The sequence below is a fragment of the Cyanistes caeruleus genome, chromosome 2 (genome assembly GCF_971803275.1).
Source record: "Cyanistes caeruleus chromosome 2, bCyaCae1.hap1.1, whole genome shotgun sequence".
Taxonomy (NCBI): domain Eukaryota; kingdom Metazoa; phylum Chordata; class Aves; order Passeriformes; family Paridae; genus Cyanistes; species Cyanistes caeruleus.
This window is the reverse complement of record NC_141702.1, coordinates 23,716,374-23,736,272: the sequence shown is the minus strand read 5'-3', so window position 1 is coordinate 23,736,272 and position 19,899 is coordinate 23,716,374. Positions and strand designations below refer to the sequence as shown.

The window sequence follows — 19,899 nt, the reverse complement described above, 5'->3', positions numbered from 1 at the left end:
AAGAGTTTTATTCTTGAGATGTTCCCTGGGTTCAGAGCTCAGTGCAGGATTTTGGCATGAGGAGTGGGCAGGTGGATGATAAATGTTCTTGGTGTTCAGGTTTGGTGCTGCAGCTGTAAGGTGTTGGAGGAAATGAGGGACATGTGGAGAGACAGTCACACTTGTCACTCCTTGTCCTACTTCTTGCTTTTTAGATTTTATTATGCAATTATGAGGCATGGGCATTTAAAGAAAAGGTAAGTTGAAGCTTACTGTCTTGAGTACATAGTGCTCTTGAATGTAATGGTCATGCAAGACTGCGCTTCTCCATCCTTGGTCCTACTTGGTGTAGTCTCATTGGTTCAGTTGTTAGAAAACGCAACATTTTCACCAAGAAGGCTCATTAAAATAGGCTTTGGGGACTGTAGCTTTGTTTTTCTCCTGTGGAAGTATAAAGTTGATTTGAGTGAAGTACACAGAGATTACAGGAATCCCGCTATTAAAGGAGAGAAAAGTTTTTCAGATTTTCTTGCAGGTGGCTTTTGAATAGAAGAAATGAGACCAGAAATGAAAGGTAAAATCCTTATGGCCCTCTGGACTTTGCTTTTTTCCCTTCATCTTCTCAACTCCCTTTAGCTTCCCAGGCCTCCTGAGGCTAATTTTCCATTGTTAGCTGCAGCTAACAGTGTGATCACAGAATAAGCTGAGGTGAAACAGGCCCACAAAGATCATCAAGTCCAACTCCTGGACGCAGCACAGTCCCCAAGAGTCACCTCATGTGCCTGAGAGCATTGTCCAAGCAGTTCTTGAGCTCTGTCAGGCTTAGTGCTGTGACCACTTCCCTGGGGAGCCTGTTCCAGTGCCCAACCACCCTCTGGGTGAGGAACCTTCTCCTGATGTCCAACCTAAACCTCCCTTGGCACAATTTCAGGCCATTCCCTCAGGTCCTGTCACTGTCACCACAGAGAAGAGCTCAGTGCCTGCCCCTCCTCCTCCCCTCACAAGAAGCTGTAACTGCAGTGAGGTCTCCCCTCAGTCTCCTCCAGGCTCCAGCCACTCCTCATATGGTTTTCCTTCAAGGCCCTTCACCATCTTTGTTGTCCTCCTTTAGACACTCTGTAATAGTTAAAATATCTTTTTCATAGTGTGGCACCCAAAACTGCCCCCAGCACTGCAGGTGAGGCTGCCCCAGTGCAGAGCAGAGCAGGACAATCCCCTCCCTTGCCCGGCTGGCCATGCTGGGCCTGATGTCCCCAGAACAGCACTGACACTCCTGGCTGCCAGGGCACTGCTGACTGATACTGAACTTGTAATCAACCAGGACCCCCAAGTTCCCTTGTTTCCCCAACTGCAATACCAGCCCAGCTTTTGTAAAAAGATGGAGCTTCATATTCAAGAAGTAGCTGTTAATGAACATTGCCCATAGTGCCTAGTGAGGGGACCTTTGGAGCAAAGCTGCCTAGCAAACACTGTGCTTTGGCTTTCCTTACAAAAAGTCAACTTGTTCCTCTTGTGCCATGTACATATTCTCCCTGTTTTCATCTAACCTAGTTTGCTACAGATACTCTCTTCTGTTTCAATAATAATTAAAAAAAAAAAAACAAACCAAAACCAGTTCTTAAACCGTAGGCAGAAGTTCTCTGCAGTGTCATTGCTGTATATTACAATTACAACAATTGAAATAAACCTGCATAACCATAATAAACCTTTGACTTTTCTTCCTCCACATTTTATTTCTGTAAATACTCCTTCAGTCTTGACTGTATTGTTCTCACAGCATCAGGCTATAAGCTGGCAGCAGTGAGGAGGTTTCCAGTATCACAGTGCTGCTGTATGGACATAGTGCTCGGGCACAGGATATTCCCCCTTGAACACTTTATTTCAGGAAAATGTATGCTCTTGTGAAAACCACAGCACTGAGTGATGCCAGATCTGCTGTTGCTAAGGGGGGCTTTGCAGCTTGAAATGTCCTTGTTTGTAGATGGATGCTAGATGCATCCTTCTGGCATATAGAGGCAGTCATGAACATTTTCCTGTGATTCTAAGTACTTCCATGGGTGTGTTTGTGTTCTTGCTTCCAACTTTTTCTTCCTGCTTGGCCATCACCATTAGTGTTTTCCCTCTGTCTGAAGTCATCCCACGCTGTATCAAGAGCTGTTGAGTACAAGGGGATGAATTTTGTGCAAGTGTTCTAATCCTAGGATACCCAGATCTTAATTTGAGCTATTTTAGGTCTGCTGAAGGTGTGAATAAAATTGCAAGGACCTATTATTTCTCTTAACTATCTGAGGTTAATTAGATTCTCATTTCATGAGGTATTGTGTAGTGAATGCAATTAGTTACTCTGTTTTGCAGTATCCTTTCTTGTATTTATTTCTGTTCTGTAAAATACTTTATTACCGCATCTCTGCTTATGTAATAAGGTAACCATTACTGAAGAATTTGAGGGAATGAAAGTACAGGAGAAGTAATGTTATGAAAATATGTATGAATATACATACATATATATATATATACATTTATAATGTCATAAGATTACTTCTATATATTATGCCCTATATATACCCCTGCCCAAAGTCTTCCTTTACCCATACATTTTCAAATGGTTTGAAATCCCACTGAGGTTAAACTGTTTGAAACTAGCTTCTCTCCTTTGTTCCACATTTGTTACGCTCCCCTGAATTTTATACAAATTATTTATGTCTAAACTTCCTTATGCTGGTGCTGCTGGTGAGTGTGACAGCTCAGCAATGTGGGTCCAGATGTATCAGCAGCAGGCTGGAGGGCTTGCTGCTGATGCAAGGGGGCCAAAAATCTGAATCACATTGCTAAAGATAGAGATGCAAAATAAAGTTTAAAAAGCCTCTTGTATTTTAACAAAACTAAAATGCAAAATCCTAGCACTTGTGCTTCAGCTGGTTTCCTGTAAAATAAATATACCTACACTTTCAGATCAGAATAAACTGTAGTCCATATTGAAGTCCTTCTTATTGCTAACATTAAGCATGTTTGGGATCTAAGAGTGTATTCAGAAAGTGAAGGATAATCCAGAGTTGGCAGGAAGTTGAAAGGCAAAGGAAACACGTTCAAGGGGTGGTTAAGGCTTGGGGAATAGAAAGAAGAAACTGGGAAGCTTTGGCAAATGCACAGAAAACAGTGGACAGCTTTGATTATCAGTGCCGTCTTCTAGTTCTCAAGCAGCCGAGCGTTTTCAATTCCAGTACATCGACAAAAGCAAACAGCAATGTGATCATTGGTTTTTGGAAGAGGGATAGTTTGTACTTTTGGACGGGGAAAAAGGGGAGTCACCTCTGCAGTGGCAGGGACTGGGAAACATTACTTTAAAGAGAAAATACAAATCAAGACTTCCAAAAGCAAGTGCCTAAATTTAGGCTTCGAAGTCCTAATTTAAGAACAGAGAAAGTGGCTGTTTTCCAAAAAGGCTGAGCAGCCAGGCTTGACAGCATATTTTTCTCAGAAGCCAGAACAATTATTTAGATGCCTATTTTGGGGATTTTATTGGAACTCAAGTTCAGGAACTTAGCTGTGAAAACTGGGATCTGTTTCAGGGAGTTCTTCAGCAGCAGGGTGAGCACTGGAGGATCCTTCTGAAAGGGAACAAGCTCCCAGTGCTTTGAGCTTTCAGCTTAATTTTTTTTTTTTTTTTTTTTTTTTTTTTTTGCTGTTGTTTGATTTGCTTAAAAAGGGTGCCATGGGACAGAAAGCAAACCTTTATATTTTTGTGCATCTTCTTTACACCTGGAAAGTTACTCCAAGAAGAAATTCAACAAACACCATCAAAATATGATGAAGAGTTCTTAGATTACTTCATAGCATAAACCCTCTAGAATGTGTTTTCTGTGGAAAGCATAGGAGAGAATTTCCTTTGAAGGGCAGAAGCTGGTTGAAATCTCCAGTATGTAGTATCCATTTCCTCAGAGAGTAGTTATATGCATTAGAAGAGCAGGCTGTCAGTGCTGGTAGCCTGTATGAAACACTTTCTTTAAATAAATTTTTTAAATGTATTCTACAAGAAAAACATGTTTTTGTGTAGGCTTTGAACTATGTTTTTTATTGTCACACGAAGAAGCACTGGGGGCTATCTGTGCCTGGAGTGAGTGGCAGGGAAGAGTTTCACATCTTCTGCCCAAATACATGGGTGGTTACTGGAGCGTGGTGTTCGTCTCAGCTCATAGTGCCAGAAATGAACCCAGGATGCCAAATGATTTGTGGCTGTCCAAAAAAAACCTCTCCCATCCAAATCCAGAGGATTATTGAAAAAGTAGTATTTTAATGATGTTGCTTGATCTTGTTGGGGCAAGGTGCAAGTTTACCTTTTGTTATGTTTGTGTTGCAGAATTAAATTCCAGTAATTTTGTTTGTGTAAAGCATCAGATAGGGGTTTTTAATGGATTATATACGTGGACTTGAAGGAGTAAAATGTCTTCTAGATTGTAATTTTGAGTGCTTCCAGACTCTGATCCAATTTTCCCTGGTCAAGTGCCTTACTGCACTGATAAAATCTGGCGGCAAAAAGCATGATTTCTTTCTCCATTGTAGAAAGGCAGGTTAGGAAAAAATAACTGGTGTATACAGAGGTACATGTTTTGAAAAGCATTGTCTGGCCTAATTGGGTCTTTTTTTTTTCTGACTGTAGGTACTGAATACTATGGTTGTCATTGGTCATTTTCTACAAGGCCTTTGACACAGTCCCCCATAATATCCTTCTCTCTAAATTGGAGACATGGGTTTGATGGGTGGATTGTTCACTGGAAAAGGAATTGGTTGGATGACCACATCCGGAGGTTAGTGGTCAGTGACTCAGAGTCCTGATGGACAAAGTGGTGTCCCTCAGGGGTCCGTAGTGGGACCAGTACTGTTTAATCTCTCCATCAGTTGAGTGACATGGACATTGGGATCGAGTGCACCCTCAGCAAATTTGCCAACAGCACCGAGCTGAGTAGTGTGGTTGACATGCCTGGTGTGCCGTCCAAAGGGACCTGGACAGGCTCAAGAAGTGAGCCTTGGGAGCCACAATGAGGTTCAACAAGGCCAAATGTAAAGTCCTGTACTTGGGCTGGGGAAGTCCAGAACTATCAGTATGGTTTGGGAGATGAAGGGATTGAGAGCAGTCCTGCTGAGAAGGACTTGGGGGTGCTGGTAGAGGAGAGTTGGCAATATGTACTTGCAACCCAGAAAGCAAATTGTGTATTGGGCTGCATCAAAAGGAGTGTGGCCAGTAGGATGAGGGAGGGGATTCTGCCCCTCTGCTCTGGTGAGACCCCACCTGCAGTGCTGCATCTAGCTCTGGGATCCTCAGCACAGGAAAGACATGGACGTATTAGAGTGGATCCAGAGGAGGTTAGAGAGCTGTAGCGCCTCTCCCTATGGAGTCAGACTGAGAGAGTTGGGGCTGCTCCGCCTGGAAAAGAGAAAGCTCCAGGGAGATCTTATTGTGGCCTTACAATACCTAGAAGGGGCCTATAAGGTAAATGGATACAAACTTTTTAATAGGGGCTGTAGTGTTAGGACAAAGGGCAATGGTTTTGAAATAAAAGAAAGCAGATTTAGTCTAGATGTAAGGAAGAAGTTTTTTCACTGAGGGCGTTGAAGCACTGGAACAGGTTGGTCATAGAGTATATGGTATATGCCCCATGCACAAGAACTTCACAGACTGGATGAGGGTCTGAGCATCTTGAGTGGAAGATGATGGGGTAGTTGGAATAGATAAGCTTCAAAGGTCTCTTCCAAACCAAACCATTCCATGATTCTGTGAATAGTATGCCTTGCTGTGGGATGACTTGTAGGTAAAGGAGCATGTATGCAGTCAGCTGCAGAATTTGCTTACTTTCAGTATTAGGAAATATGCCGATCACAGTGTTTCGAATGGCCACTGGTTTAATTTTTCTGGGAGTCGATGTTTCTCTGAATTGGGAAACTATTCTAATTTAAAAAGAACCCTTGTAGTTGCTGCTGTTGAAGCAGTGTTTAATGTTGTGTGGCTGTTGGCAGGAGACTTGATGCATTTTCACATGACCCCTTCTGGAACAAAAGCAGATTGTTTCCTTCTGTTTTTCTGTTACACAAATGAGTTCCTTTTGAAACCATTTCTTTTTCTGCAAATTCTGGAAATTGACACCAGGAGTAGTTTTTCCTTTGCTGTGTCTTTTACAATCTGCTGTCTGATAATGCCGGCACAAAAAAGCTGCTTTGGGGTACCAGCCCAAAAAAGCTGAGACCTCTGCAGAGAGCCTCCTCCTCTTGAGGAATGAGTTTTTCTTCCAGTTTCATGGAGGGATTCAAAGTAGACTTACATTTCTTGCTGCCTTTACTATAACTAGGCAGAGTTTGTTTCTGGTTTCTTAGTTGTTTTATTTACATAAATGCATTTTTAGTGTCCAGTAAATGTAGCAAAATATGTAGCAAGTCAGTTCTGGATTGAGCTTTTATGGCTATTTTAGTTTAACAAACCATTGATTTTGTACCAGTCTCTGCCATCTGAAGCCTTTGACTGTGAGAAGCGAAGTTGAAGTCAGATGCAGATTATTGGCTGATGCAGTGCTGCATAACTAGATCAATCAGTACTGGATCAAAAGAGCAATAAATTGATTAAGTGGGGATCTCAAACAAAATTAATCATCCACCAGGGATTTGGTTTTGTGGCAATATTTAATAGCTGACAAATTTTTTAAAAAGATGGGGTGACCAAAAAAGGTGCTTTCTCTAAATATATTTTTTTTCTCCTTGTAATTATATATTCATATTTCACAGCCTTCCTGTTCATGCTTCTGGTGACACAGGTTATACTTCCTTATTCCTAGGACACCAGTGTGCCAGTGCTGGCCATTCACACAAGTGCTCACAGTACAATAGCTGGTGAGGTAACATAACCCCAAAAATGCACTTTCTTCTGAAAGTGTTTGCTTACTTGGTCTGGGCTTCTTAAGTCAGAAAATAAAAGCAGTATGAATCAGGGCTGCAAGTACTTTTAACACTTCTGGTTATTTTGATCAAGCCTTTTTGTATGTGCCTGGTGACCAGATTCCAGTGATGTTTCTGTGGCTTTCTGTAGTCCCAAGCAGTGTGACACGGAAGGAAGAGTCTCTTCTGTGTGTCCCTGAGAGCCCCGCAGGGAACAGGGGGTGGTGGTGCAGGCAGAAGTCCTCAGGGAGCCTATTGGTCTCCTGCCTGGGGCCCTGCACTGAAGGGATGTGGGCTTATATAGAAGACCACAGAATGGAAATGCATGACCTAAGCCCCTTGTATTTGCTTGGTCCCATGGGAAGTCAAAGCCCCTGCAGGCCTTCCAGCACTGGCTCCCAGTCCCACTTGGGACTGGCAAGAAAGCATCGTTTGGATCGTGCTTGAATTTTCTTGTTGGACCTGGATGAAATTGAGGCTTCAGTCCCAGATGACTAAAACCAGAGGATATATGATTAATTTAACTTGCATAAAACAGAAATCCCCTAGAGATGGGATTTGCACAGGTGGCAGAGAGATATTTCCTTTAGGTAGTACTAAAAAAAACAAAAACAAACCAACTTTTTTTACTTAGCCATATAACTACATAAAAGCTTGTGTAATTGGTGCTGTGGGTATACTGACAGCATGTGTTACTTATGTTATTTTCTCATAGCTAGAACTTGTTAATATTAGTACTTAAGGAAAGGAGAAACACCACAAAGTGAAAACCATTTTATTAGAAGTGGATAAAATTCTGTTAGTGAAAATACAGTATAGTTCTGGATAAAAAGAGGAAATTGGAAGGGTTGCAGTTTTTTGTTGGTTTTTTTTTCTTAATCAAGAATAAAATTACTTCCTCTTCTCTTGGAGACAGCTTTGTGCACAGTTGTCTGTGCTCATGGACATTGTAGATGCTTCTTTCCTGCTTTTCCTCCTTTATGTAGCGAGGTACTACAACATGGGTGCCTCCATGTACAGACCAGGTGCTATCAATAAATAGTGGCCATGTGAGGAGCTGACAGATGACATTTGAATCACTGTACTGATGTTGGATGAATTTCATCTGGTAATGTCTTACCAGTAAGCAGTTTCTGGAACTGGAGATGCTCATGCCATGAGATGCTGCGTTTTCTCCCTGGACTCTGCAGCCCTCCCTGTCTTTCAGTGACTGTTGATCTCTTGGTTTTATGGGCTGTTAATCAGAGCTGTAATCAGTCACCTATCTGCAGGAGATAGCAGAACCAGTTTTTATTTTTTTCCTCATTCCCTCCTCCCTAGCTAACCTTGCTAGTTATTTGAGACCCTTTGTTAAAATAGCTTCATAGTCTTTATCTGAAAATTTCGATGTTGCTGGCTTTCTCAAAGTCCAGTCTTCCTTCTCATTGAGGGATCTTTTAAGATGCCAGCTTTTATTTGCCTGTACAAAATACAGAATTAAACAGAACTTCAGGTTAATCTGAACTAATTATTTTAAGCTTGTGTGCATCTATAACTATGATTAAGTACTTCAGTGGGAAATGTAGCTCATACACCAGTGACTCTCTATGACTGGAATAAGCTTTATGTTTTTATATATTCTGAGAAAGTCCATTATGTTTGCTATAATTCTTGCATACTAGTATTTTTTTTGCTAACCCTAACAGAATGTGTTCATGGTTAAACTATTTTCATGAGCAGAAGAACTAACTTTCTCCTTTTCTTTCCATTTCAGTAGGTTGTAGAATGGAACATATGGATAAAACAATCAATAGTTACTTTGATGTTTGGCTTGGACCCAGAGGTAAGATTTCTCTTAACACATAAATAAAACTGATCTTACTAGAACATAAGTAACATTTTTTCCTCTAACTTGGCATTGACAGGTGATGACTTTCTTTAGGATCTGCAGAGCATCAAAATGTCTGACAGTGTAATAAATAAGAGTCTATTCAATGCTTCTGATCTTTTGACCTGAAGAGGTCATTCCTCTTACTATCAGTTAAGCTCATGTTGTCTTAGTGGGTGACTTACCTTACTCAGATCTTTGCTGCTTTTTTCTTTCTTTTTAATTTAGTCATAGCTTTTATTCTAAAAAAAGCCACTTTAATTTTCATTTAATTAAATAAAAAATACTCTTGCCTTCATAAGTAGAACTTCTCTGGATTTTTTCACTAAAAATATCTGTAATTTTTGGAAAACACTGCTTCTTTGAAACCATTATTTTTTTGAAGAAGCAATAGTTTTGGTAGGTTTTGTCCAGGGAAAACCTCTGCAGGTGGAGAACTGCAGTCATGGTCAGTGTGAGGAAGTGAGAGGTTGTGGAACCAGGACAAACGGTGGCCTTATGCTGTGGGCTTGGGTAGGATGGTCCCCTTCCAGTTGATTCTGACCCAGCAGATTACATGACTGCATCCTGCACAGAGTGTGCAGAGCAGTGCTGCTCAGTGGCATGTGCTTTTTTCTTCTGACTGCTTCAGTAATGCCTTTTCTCTGTCCCACTCAAGATCCAGTGATGGTGCCTCTTCTTCACGGGAGAAAGTCTGCAGGAGGTGGAACAAGCCTCTGATTCTTCCAAGTGTGTTTTCTGTTTGCTTTTATTAGTGCTTTTATCTCAGTGCCCTTGTTGCCTCTTTCTTCATTCTAAGCGTGTTTAAATTAGCCTGTATGTTCTGATACAACTATTGCATGTGCTGGCATATGGTCTCTATTTGCTGTATAAGAAAAACCATGAACCATAAAGGTGGCAAATCCAAACAATTCCTTGCCTTGCCTACCTACTTTCCAACCTACAGTTTTAAGGCTTCATTTCTTACATTCAGGATCCATGTATGACTCCTTTAAAATTAAGTCAAGATTGTGAATGACAGCAATATTTGAAGTGTTCATTTATATTTTGGTTAACTTGGTTTCAGTACTTTGGGTTGACTTTAGTGAGACGAGAGAGACACTGTGCTGTTGCCAGGTATGGACAACACAGTTGTGGTTCAAAAGGATCACACTAATGTTCCAAGTAGTCCCCTAAAATTCTGATTCAGAGTGGTTTATGTGCTTTTCCTGAGAATTTGATGCATTGCCAGCTGGTTACTCAGGCGGAACTGACGGCTCTGTGTTCCATACTTGTCCTTGCTCATACAAGGAGTCCAAAATTTAATTCTTTCTAGTATAGTAGCACATATATGATCTAATTGTGTTACTATTGACTGAAAAATAACTATCATGATCATCCACCTATAACTACAAAGGTACCTGATTCACTCCTAGGTTTGATGACTCTAGGAAATAAGATGTGTACCATTGGGAAGGGTTGGTTTGAGAAAGTAAAGGGGAGAGCTTTGTTGAAGCTTTTCTTTATAATTTTATCTGTGGTGTTCAAGTGGGTGACAGTTCTGAATGGTAATGAGTATTTTAAAAAAATAACTTAAGAATATTTTTGCCTTAGGAAAAGAATTATTTCTGCTCTCTTAAATATGTAAATAAAAAGTTGTTGTTTGTAATGAGCAATGTGGCCCTTAGTAAGAGGGCTTGCTGCACGTCCTTCTTTTTTCTTTGATATTCCAGCTCTGGAAGCATTTTGGGTACAGCTATTTTTAGATGTGTTGAATTCTTCTCCTTACAAGATCTAAGTGTTTGTATGTTTTTGTTTGTTTGTTTCCCAGACCCCAGAGTAAAAGGATGGCTTCTTCTGGAGAACTACACACCTACCTTTATCTTCTCAGCCTTGTACTTACTAATCGTCTGGCTAGGGCCAAAGTACATGCGGAATAGGCAGCCGTTCTCATGCAGGGGTATTCTAGTGATCTACAACCTTGGACTTACACTGCTTTCCCTGTATATGTTTTATGAGGTAAGAGAAAAAGGGTTGGTCAGTTTTGCAGTGTCTGTTTTAATTACATTGCCTCATGTTGAAAATAATCTCTGAGCAGAGTGCTCCTGAATTCGGGAAGCATCTGCAGAAGTGGTGTGACCATTTTCAACGTTGCTTCTCTGGGGAGAAAACCCTAATTGTAGTGTTACCTCTAAGGATGGTGTGAAACAAGCCCTGCCTTAAACATCCCTACTGACCTTGTTTAGAAATGTTTCAAATGCGCTTTGCTCAGTGCAATTGAAGGCCTGATCTTTCAGCATGAATTTGCCTCTCCTTTAGTAAGTTCTCCTTGCTCTCTGTGATTGTGCTGGTGGACTGTAGAAAGTACTTTGTAGCAAAACTGGCTTTATCTGCAGGGCAAAATGGTTTATTTACTTGTGTTTAATCATGCACACACTCCTTGCATCTATTTCCATAAGCTTCCTCTACGTTCTTTTGCATCCTCTTAGTTTTGCTTGGAAAAAAAAAAGTTGCTGAAACAGTGCCATTGTGATTCATCTGTTTCTTTGAGCTTAAAATCTAAACGTACAAATGTATTTCTCACTGAACTGAACTTTCTGTGAACTTATTTCCTTTCATAAAAACCCAAAGATATAGGCAGTGTAAAGTTTTCCACTTCCCAGAGAGCTCTTTGGCTGCTCTTACTCAGTACTGTATGTTTTTGTTCAAGTGAAAATTAAAAACTATGGTAGTGTAAGTAATGTTGTGGTCAGAAAATTACTCTTTTACTTTAATGTACAGAATATTCTGGCACACTTTTAACTAAAGTATTTTGTCTTTCTGTAACAAGATATTTCATTTTTCAACATCCTCTTTTAAATTCTTTCACTACAGTCTTTTCAAATACAACCTAGGGCTAAAGCTACTAATTTATTTTTTTTTTTTTACCTTTGCATGAGCTTAGAAGTGTATATAAGCTGCAATTCTCCTTTAAGTTTGTAGTTAATTCTGTAGTATTTTACAAGGTGAGTGTTTAGAGATGGAGTGATTTAAATTCAATGTTATTTCTCTTGTATAGTGAATTGTCTACTCAAAAATTACTGTGTTGGGTTATTAAGAAATTTGATACTTAATTGTTCAGTTGGAAGCAGTTTTGGATTCAGTAGGTACTTGGAGCTACTTGTGTTCTTGATGTGCTTACATTTCTAACCTCCTTGTAAGGATGTTATAATCCAGAAAAGGTGTGTGTTGATCAGTTTAATTTGTCTAAATGTAGTGTTGATGTTGGCATCCATGTCCATTTGTATTATTTTTTGCAGGTAATATTTACAGTTATATAGTGATCTATTGTTTTAACCTTCAGTTATGTTATTGACAGTTTACAACTGCAGACTTTTCTTCAGTTGTACCAAGTGTGGATAAAACTCCCAGGATAGTCAATCTTTCTTCTTTGAACACTTGGAATAAAACTCATAGTTTCAAAATTACTGTAATGTTCTGCTGTGTTACAAAACCTGCTGGTAAATTTAAACAAGAGAAAATGCCTAAACTGTTGATCCTATAAATGCCTTTTCCCTGCTAACAATAAACTGGTTACCAAGGGAGGACTGTTCATTATATGCTGAAGTAGTCTCATACTTGTAACCAGATAAATAGCTGTTATATCATGGAGCAACGACATAACTAAAATACAGTGAATATTAAGATCCCTTGTTCCAATATAATGAAATGTTTTACATGAAAATGAGTGTTGTTCTTAATCTAATATTATCCTTATGGAACTGTTCATTAGTATTGTAAATATACCTTCTCCTTGTAAATGGACATACATAAAGCTAGAGCATTTATGGAGATCATTAAACACATGATGGTTGCAATGAAATGTGGTTGGCAGCACTTACAAGCTGGATGTGAGGGCAAGTGATGCTCTGCAACAAGGGACTGATCCCATTAAAATGCGACAAAGCAGAAAGCCATGCTGACATAACACCACAATGCTTGATGTTTGCAGGGAGACAGCCAAAGGGCATAGGGAAAAAATGGGTTCTTGCATCTCCAGGTTATGTTCTCTATCTCAAGTACCTGCACAATTACCCCCGTTGGTGCACAGCATGTGATACCCTTGGTTGTGTCTGTCAGTCTTGGAAATTTTCCTTTGAAGGACTAGCCATATATCAGTAGCAATTTATAGTACACTTACTTGTTTTTAAGCTAGAATGATGAGGAACAACATTCAGAAAACTTGTATAACTCCCTGTTTTTCTCCTTGTTGACATTTTGAGTTTCAGTTGGATGAAAATTTTTCAGTCCTACTGTGTGGAAAATCATAGCATGTCACCAGTTATGCACTCGTTTAGTAGCCTGTCTGAAAATAAGTTGCTTTAATAGCTTGTGTACAGTACAACTGAAACCCTACTTTGAAGTTTTTCCTGAATTATAGCTATGGTGATTCAGGTCATGATTCATAGCATCACAGCTCAGTTTGCATATTATGTGACCAAAACAAGATGTTAAAGTGAGGCATCCTCCCAAGTGGGATGAAAAGGATGACCTACTTGGTTTTCCAGCCTTTATGTCTGAATTATTGTAAGAAATATCATGGGGGAATTTGGCATCACAGCATTTGTGTAACTCTAGGTATTGTGCACTTTGGTCTAAAATCCCTAGAAATTTTAGACCTATTGTGTGGTATTCCTAATAGTTTCTGTCTGTGCTTGCTATACCTTTTTATTGGGATATTTAATGACTTGGCTGGGTTTTGGTGCTTGCAGAGAAGTGGACTATACTTGTCCCTAACAATATAACAGGCAATACAGATCATGGGGAGCTGGAGAGGTTTCTCTAGGCTAATTTATCACATACTTCAGGAGGACAGTATGTTCTTTGGGGACAAACATATTTTTATTCTGTAAAAATCTACAGTCCTTGAACTTTAAGTAGAAATAACACTCTTATGCCTCAGGCAGGGGCTTCAAAGGGAGTGATCTTGTGTGGTGAAGGTGCCTATCAGGGACTGGCAGGGGTTATAGGATATGGGCTGATCACTTGCTGGCTGGCATGGCCATGTCTGGAAGGGCTGCAGGAGCAGCTGGAACAGCGGAGGCAGCACTGCTTTCCCTGTGCTGCTGCTCTGTGCTGGGATCACAAGGTGTCTTGCAGCACTGAGTAGGGCCCGTGCCTCTCTGCTTGAGTCTCAGCTGGGTGATTTAGCAAAGAGGGGAGAATGCCAGCTACCCAGTTATACAGCACACAGACCTATGTTATTTTGGGGTGATTATTAGCAAAACTGGCCAAGTGATCTGGACCACCTGGGCTTTCATTAGAGAAAACTGGTCAATGATGAAGGCTCACTTTCTTAATCGATCTCTTTGCTGTCTTTTTTCGGCATCTTCTGAAAAAATTAATTCACTACTGAATCTGTCTGAGAAAAGTTTTAGATTTTCCTGATGAGTGGGGTGTTGCATATGCTGTAGGAAAAGTTTTAGGAAGCAGGGGACTCTGTGAAAGATACTGTGTCACATGAGCCATGGGTGGCAGCTAGGCTGCTCTTTCTTCTCCCCTTTCTTTCTCCACCCTCCTGAAGCCCTTATCTCTGCTCTAGAGTAACTGCGTTCATGTAAAGATAAAGTTCCCTATCTGTGCAGGCATTTGCTTGCTTTGATCAGACATGACCTTCTGTTTCTCTTCATTCTGATCTAGCTCTGTTTTGAACCTTGTAAACCCATGCCTTGACAGCATGATGCTGTGCTAGGTCTCCTATCTGCCCCTCTCCAGTGAGTCTCAGACTTTAGTTTTATCATGAGAAAAAAACAAAATCCTCCCGGTAACACCTCTCCTCCACCCACACAGACTGGTGTTAAGAGTTCTGGCTTATTTTGGCAGCAAAATTGATAAAATAGCATATGCCATGGCATTTCAAGGAATTCAGTAACAGAATTACAAAACTGAATCAATAGGAAAAAAGAAAACTTCATTGCAGGGGAGGAAAGTGTGGGTTGTTTCAGCACAAATGCAACCTTGAGCTTCAGGTTTTTCCCCTGAACTGAGGGACTTAACGTTGAGTTTGAGTACCATTTTAATTAGCTCATGAAGGAACTGTCTTTTTGTGCTGCTTGGAAACCACATGACGTGGTTTACTCAAGTGCAAATGGTTATAATTGACCTTTTCTGCACATGTTAATTTCTTGAGAGAAGATTTGCCTGTGATTGTTCATCAGCAGTGCCATCAGCAGGCCTGGACTCCTGCCAGCCTGAAGATGATGGACTTCTGGAGACAGCAGGCAAGAAAGGAAAGGTTGTCTCAAGGCTGTGTTGACAGAGGAGCCACCGCTCTATTTCTGGGCAAGTCTCAGACCTACTGTACAGTACTGCAAGGGGGTCTTGGAAATGCTGGCCATCCAGGGAACAGACCACAAAAATTGTGTGAGCAAGGACTTAAATGCACTGCTGGAAATTTCTGACCCCTCCTTATCACTTTTGTGGTAGCAGAGAAGCAGCTCCCTGGGGCTGTACACCCGTGCATATTGGAGCCATTTGTGGTCATGTTTCAGAGTGATCTCTTGGTTTTGTTTTCTGAAGCCTTCTGGTATGTGATGAAAGTATTGTGGGTGCAAGAAATAATGGTGCCAGGCAAAGGAACAGCTGGATAATTGGGGAAAATTATTTACATGTATGTTGCACTGAGTAAGGTTTGTGGGCAGCAACAGCAGTTTGTGGGCAGCTGTAGCAGCTTTTTGCCAGTTAATTCCTTCTGGAAAGTGGGGAATGAAATTATTTTTGTGACTATACTAGCTATTTATATGATAAAAGATGCTGACATTTCCTACAAATGTTGCTTTGCTTATGTCATTTGTGGTTGTGAGAGTGTTACAATTCCTAGCATACAATAATATGTTCTTTTGTAAACAAGGGAGTGCAAGGTTGAGCTCAAGCCACTGCTCATAGCCATACTGATGGCATTCTCCTTTAGAGAGGTGGGATCCATGGAGACACCTTTGGTTGCTTTACACTCTAGGTGGTGAACCTGTACCACTTGCAGGAAAAGCTCTGTGGATTCACTATGCCAGCCTTTACTGGGAAGAAGTTTATGGAGTGCAGCATTGATGATGGACATTGTTTGGATTAATTACAATATAAACAATGTTATTTTCCTTCTATTCCTAACACTTCCTTGAACTATGAGAACTGTATGAAAACATCTGTAAGCCCTTAACATGATCACAGCACAATGTGGTCTTCTGTCTAAGGGACTAGCAGGCACTTGCAAGGCCACACAGTCTTTCCCTCAGTGGCCTGAAAGTGGCTTGGTGCAAAGCTTGCTCTGGGGCACAGCTGGTTCTTTAGCAAGGTACTACTTTTAAACTGGTGTCCACTGCAGAGCCCTGCAGCCAGGAGAGGAGTCCTTCCATGGCTGCCTTCCCTTTATTGCTTGGGTAGGGAAAGTGCCTGGGTCTGCTGCTGATGTGCATGGCTGCCCTGCCCTTGCTGTGGCAGCATGCTATTGATTTATCTCTAATACAGGAGATTGTTCCAGGTCTGTATATTATGATATAACTAGATGTACATTTTTTCCCCTAAATTGCAGCAATAATTCTGTCTCAGAAGGTCAAAAATAATTACCTAGTCTGACTGAGTATTTTAAAAGCTAATTTAGGGGGAAAATGAGGCATGAAAGAAATAGCATTGGGGAAAGGTAGATCATTTAAGTGATAATCTTTATTGAAGCTTTTAAAATTAGCTTCCTGTTCACAGTTCTGAGCAGCATTTAGTCATACCAGATATTGTAGTCCTTTAATCAAGTGATCTTTTAAAATGGCTTTTAGTGCAAGGAGTTTCTACAGTGGTTTTGCAAAGCTATTTTTTATTCTGCAGTTAGATAAGGCCAAAAACATACAACTTGCTTCTGCCTTTCAGATGTTTTTTAAGATATCTAACAGGGTTTTTTCTCACTTGGGAGTTGCCTAAAGCTGTTACTCCTCTCCTCATGCTATTCCCAAGAGGAAGAACATCTTTATAAACAGCTTATGTCCAATGATCCTTTCTGTTAAGATATTAAAGGGGTTCTTGTTCACATCCTTGCACATACTCCCTCCTCCCATTCTACCTTCAACCTGCCCTACCATCTCCTACCGTCTGTGAAAGGGTGAGAACATCCAGCATGGGTCTTGTTTCTCTAGAGATTTCAGCCAGCCCTCCACAGCAGACACCCTGTCATCTGTCATGACTAATAAATAGTTGGTCGTTACTCTTAACAGTGATTTTTTTATCTTTGAGGTGTTACTTGTTAGGCCAGGAAGTCAGGCAGGCAGTGGCATATCCTGCAGAGGAAGTCACTTATATTGGGAAGGATGTAATGTACTTGGGATGAGTGAATTGCTTAAAAAGATCTTGAAGAATGGCAATGCAGTGAAACATCTGTTGTTAGCTGTTAAGGAGAGCAAAGCTGAAAATATGTGGTTAAAAAAATTGTAATCACATTTCTTGACTATAAAATTTCTTAAAGATGTAACTCTTTCCAAAAGTAATCAGAAGAAAAATGTACTTACTGAACTTTGGTTATTTTCTTTCTCTAAGAATGAGATTATCAGCAAAGAAGGAGTTTTCTTGAGAATGTGTGTGGAATATGACTCTGAAAGTGCTCACACAGTGTGGGATAAGTGGGGATAAAATGTTACCTCCTACTTTTATTTTGGTATATCTCAATTGGTAAAATGTATTCATTCACCCTTCCCTATGATTTGATCACTGCTTGGAACTTGTATTTAACCTAATGCCACCCTCAGGTGCCCAGGATTCTCTTGACACCAGATGTCTGGGCAGAGCCACTGTGGCAGTTCGCAGGTGCCACGGAGTTCAGCCTTCTCCCCAAATAACATTATTTTTTTTATTTGCTCAGCTGGTGACAGGAGTATTGGAAGGAGGATACAATTTCTTCTGTCAGGATACACACAGTGGAGGAGAGGCTGATATGAAGGTACTGTAATGGAGACTTAGAGCTGGTAATGTTTCAAACTGTCCACTTGAGTGTAAGTGAAGAGCAGAAAGATATTGATTATGCACATTTGGCTTAAACTATGAACTTTTTTCCTCCTTTTGCAGTGCAATGGACAGTGCACTGTCAGACATAAGGTATTTTTGTGAATAACTATGTGCCAATTTTCAAGTGTCCCCAGATATAAAAATGAGGTCTTGGTCTTCTGACTGTATCCCACCACTCTGTTTTGAGACTACCCTTCTCTTTCTGAGATGTGGTGATACTTTCTTCTGGTCAGACTTCTGACCGCTCCTTTACAGAGAGCACTGCAGCACCAGCTGTGGTTAAGTATTTTCTTTTATCTCCCAGGACAACCCAGATGCACAGCACTAGCCTCATGAAGGAGTCTTTGTCATCCCGTTTTCAGCTGTTGCTATAGATTTGTTCCTCGATCTCCTATGGAGAAACATGAGGCAGAACTGTTACAGAATATCCCAGCAGTGTCTTCAGTCCAAGTAGTGCAGGGCAGAATCTGGATTTTAGTTACTTAGATAACCTAAGTTGAAAGCCCCCACAATGTGCAGTGCTTCTAAAACTTGTTTCCTCCTTTCCAGATCATACGTGTCCTCTGGTGGTACTATTTCTCCAAACTCATTGAGTTCATGGATACCTTCTTTTTCATTTTGAGGAAAAATAATCATCAGATCACGGTTCTGCATGTCTACCACCATGCAACAATGCTGAACATCTGGTGGTTTGTTATGAACTGGGTGCCTTGTGGTCACTGTAAGTACCTGGGTTATGGTGGGGGAACATCTGCAACAGGGGCTTTGTTTTGGTGGTCTTTTGATCAAATATCTCTGGTACCTTCAGCTGCAGGCTTTGTTCTGTACCATATTAAGCTGCTTTGCTGAATTACAACTATTATAGATGGTTGCAGGAATTTTGCAGCCAGTGCAGCCTCTAGGAAAGAGTGTCTGTGTGACATTCAGAATTTATGTGGCAATGTGACATTTGTCAGGTGAATTAGCCTAGGTCAGATACCTATCAACCTTGTTCTCTGTTTTTGCTGTAGTTACAGTCCTTCTGATGAAACAGTACTCTTTCCCAAGTCAAGCCAGAAGCTCGTTTCAGCTGTAGAACAGCTAAAAGTGACTCTTGTCCTTGTATCTTTAAAGTGCACTTGAGATATGACTTTCTTAATTTAATCTTATTATACCACTGGCCATAACAAATTATTTCAATTAAAATCTCGTCCCCTGAGCACTAATGAACATGAGGGAATGAATCTTAAGTGGAAGATTTCCATGTTTCTCATGTCTAAATCCTGCTAACCTTTGGCAACCTGGCTTTAATTCTTTATTTCTGTTGCATTTAGCTGGCCATCTAGTTTCCTAACTGCATTAGCATGGCTTAGCTGTGGTTAGGATGTGCAGCTTATAGATATTAGCTTTGTTGAACACTCCATTCAAGAGAAACCTTTTCAAACCCAATGGATGTGAGCTACTGGCAATGCAGACCAAGAGGTTGCATTCCTCAGGAGTCTGCTCTCTGAGCCAAACAGCATAGAAACTTGTATTTGTTTTGTGTTGTCAGCACAACGGTGAGTAATACTGAACTTATAAAAAGCCTGCATCTGGAAACACATTCTCCTCCAAGGAAGTCAGTCCTTGTTCATACAGCAGTCAAAACTTCATATACTTAGATTCTATCTTGTTCTTATGTGGTCTTGAAAATATTTTTGTGCTATTTCTAGTCATGTGTTGTTCTTCTTCCAAGCTTTATGTTCTGTTGTGTCATCACAGTTCTATGCAGTTCAGTGTTAAGCTGGAAGTTTCTTGAATGACTAAAGCTGTAAACAAGGACAAATAAAATAGCTAACTTGCAGTTTCTGAAGGCATCTGAAGCTTTTGGTTATGACAAAATTGGCTTCTGCGTGGAAAGAAGTGAAAGCAACCTAAAAGTAGATGGGTGAAGCTATTGATTGTTTGGTGTGTGAGCATTCCTCCTTCTTATCAGTTTCCTCAGTTCCCTTGGGAAACCACAATGTAGATGTGAAAAAGAATAACTTGAGGAAACAAAACCAGAAGGCTGGTGTAAAGCACAAAGCTGCAGAGCAGCTCAGCTCCTCCATTGGGTAGGCAGAACGAAAAACAGGGTAAAAAAGAACCCTCTTGCTTTTCTTCTAAGATAAATCATA

The 19,899-nt window shown here is 40.5% G+C and overlaps 1 protein-coding gene across 15 annotated transcripts in view; it reads left to right on the top strand.

Annotated features, from left to right (window-relative positions):
* The window catches only part of ELOVL5 (ELOVL fatty acid elongase 5), a 39,805-nt gene that overhangs the window by 14,297 nt on the left and 5,609 nt on the right, over window positions 1-19,899 (top strand). For 8 of the 15 annotated variants that reach the window (XM_086876074.1, XM_086876079.1, XM_086876077.1 and 5 more), the window contains exons 2-5: window positions 8,654-8,722; window positions 10,578-10,765; window positions 17,622-17,699; window positions 18,314-18,485. In XM_086876074.1, the coding sequence (XP_086732200.1) occupies window positions 8,665-8,722; window positions 10,578-10,765; window positions 17,622-17,699; window positions 18,314-18,485 (496 nt within the window). In that variant the 5' untranslated portion in view covers window positions 8,654-8,664. Of the gene's footprint in view, window positions 1-6,755; window positions 6,861-8,653; window positions 8,723-10,577; window positions 10,766-17,621; window positions 17,700-18,313; window positions 18,486-19,899 lie in introns of those variants that run through there. The other 7 variants (XM_086876075.1, XM_086876081.1, XM_086876082.1 and 4 more) reach the window with 2 other exon arrangements.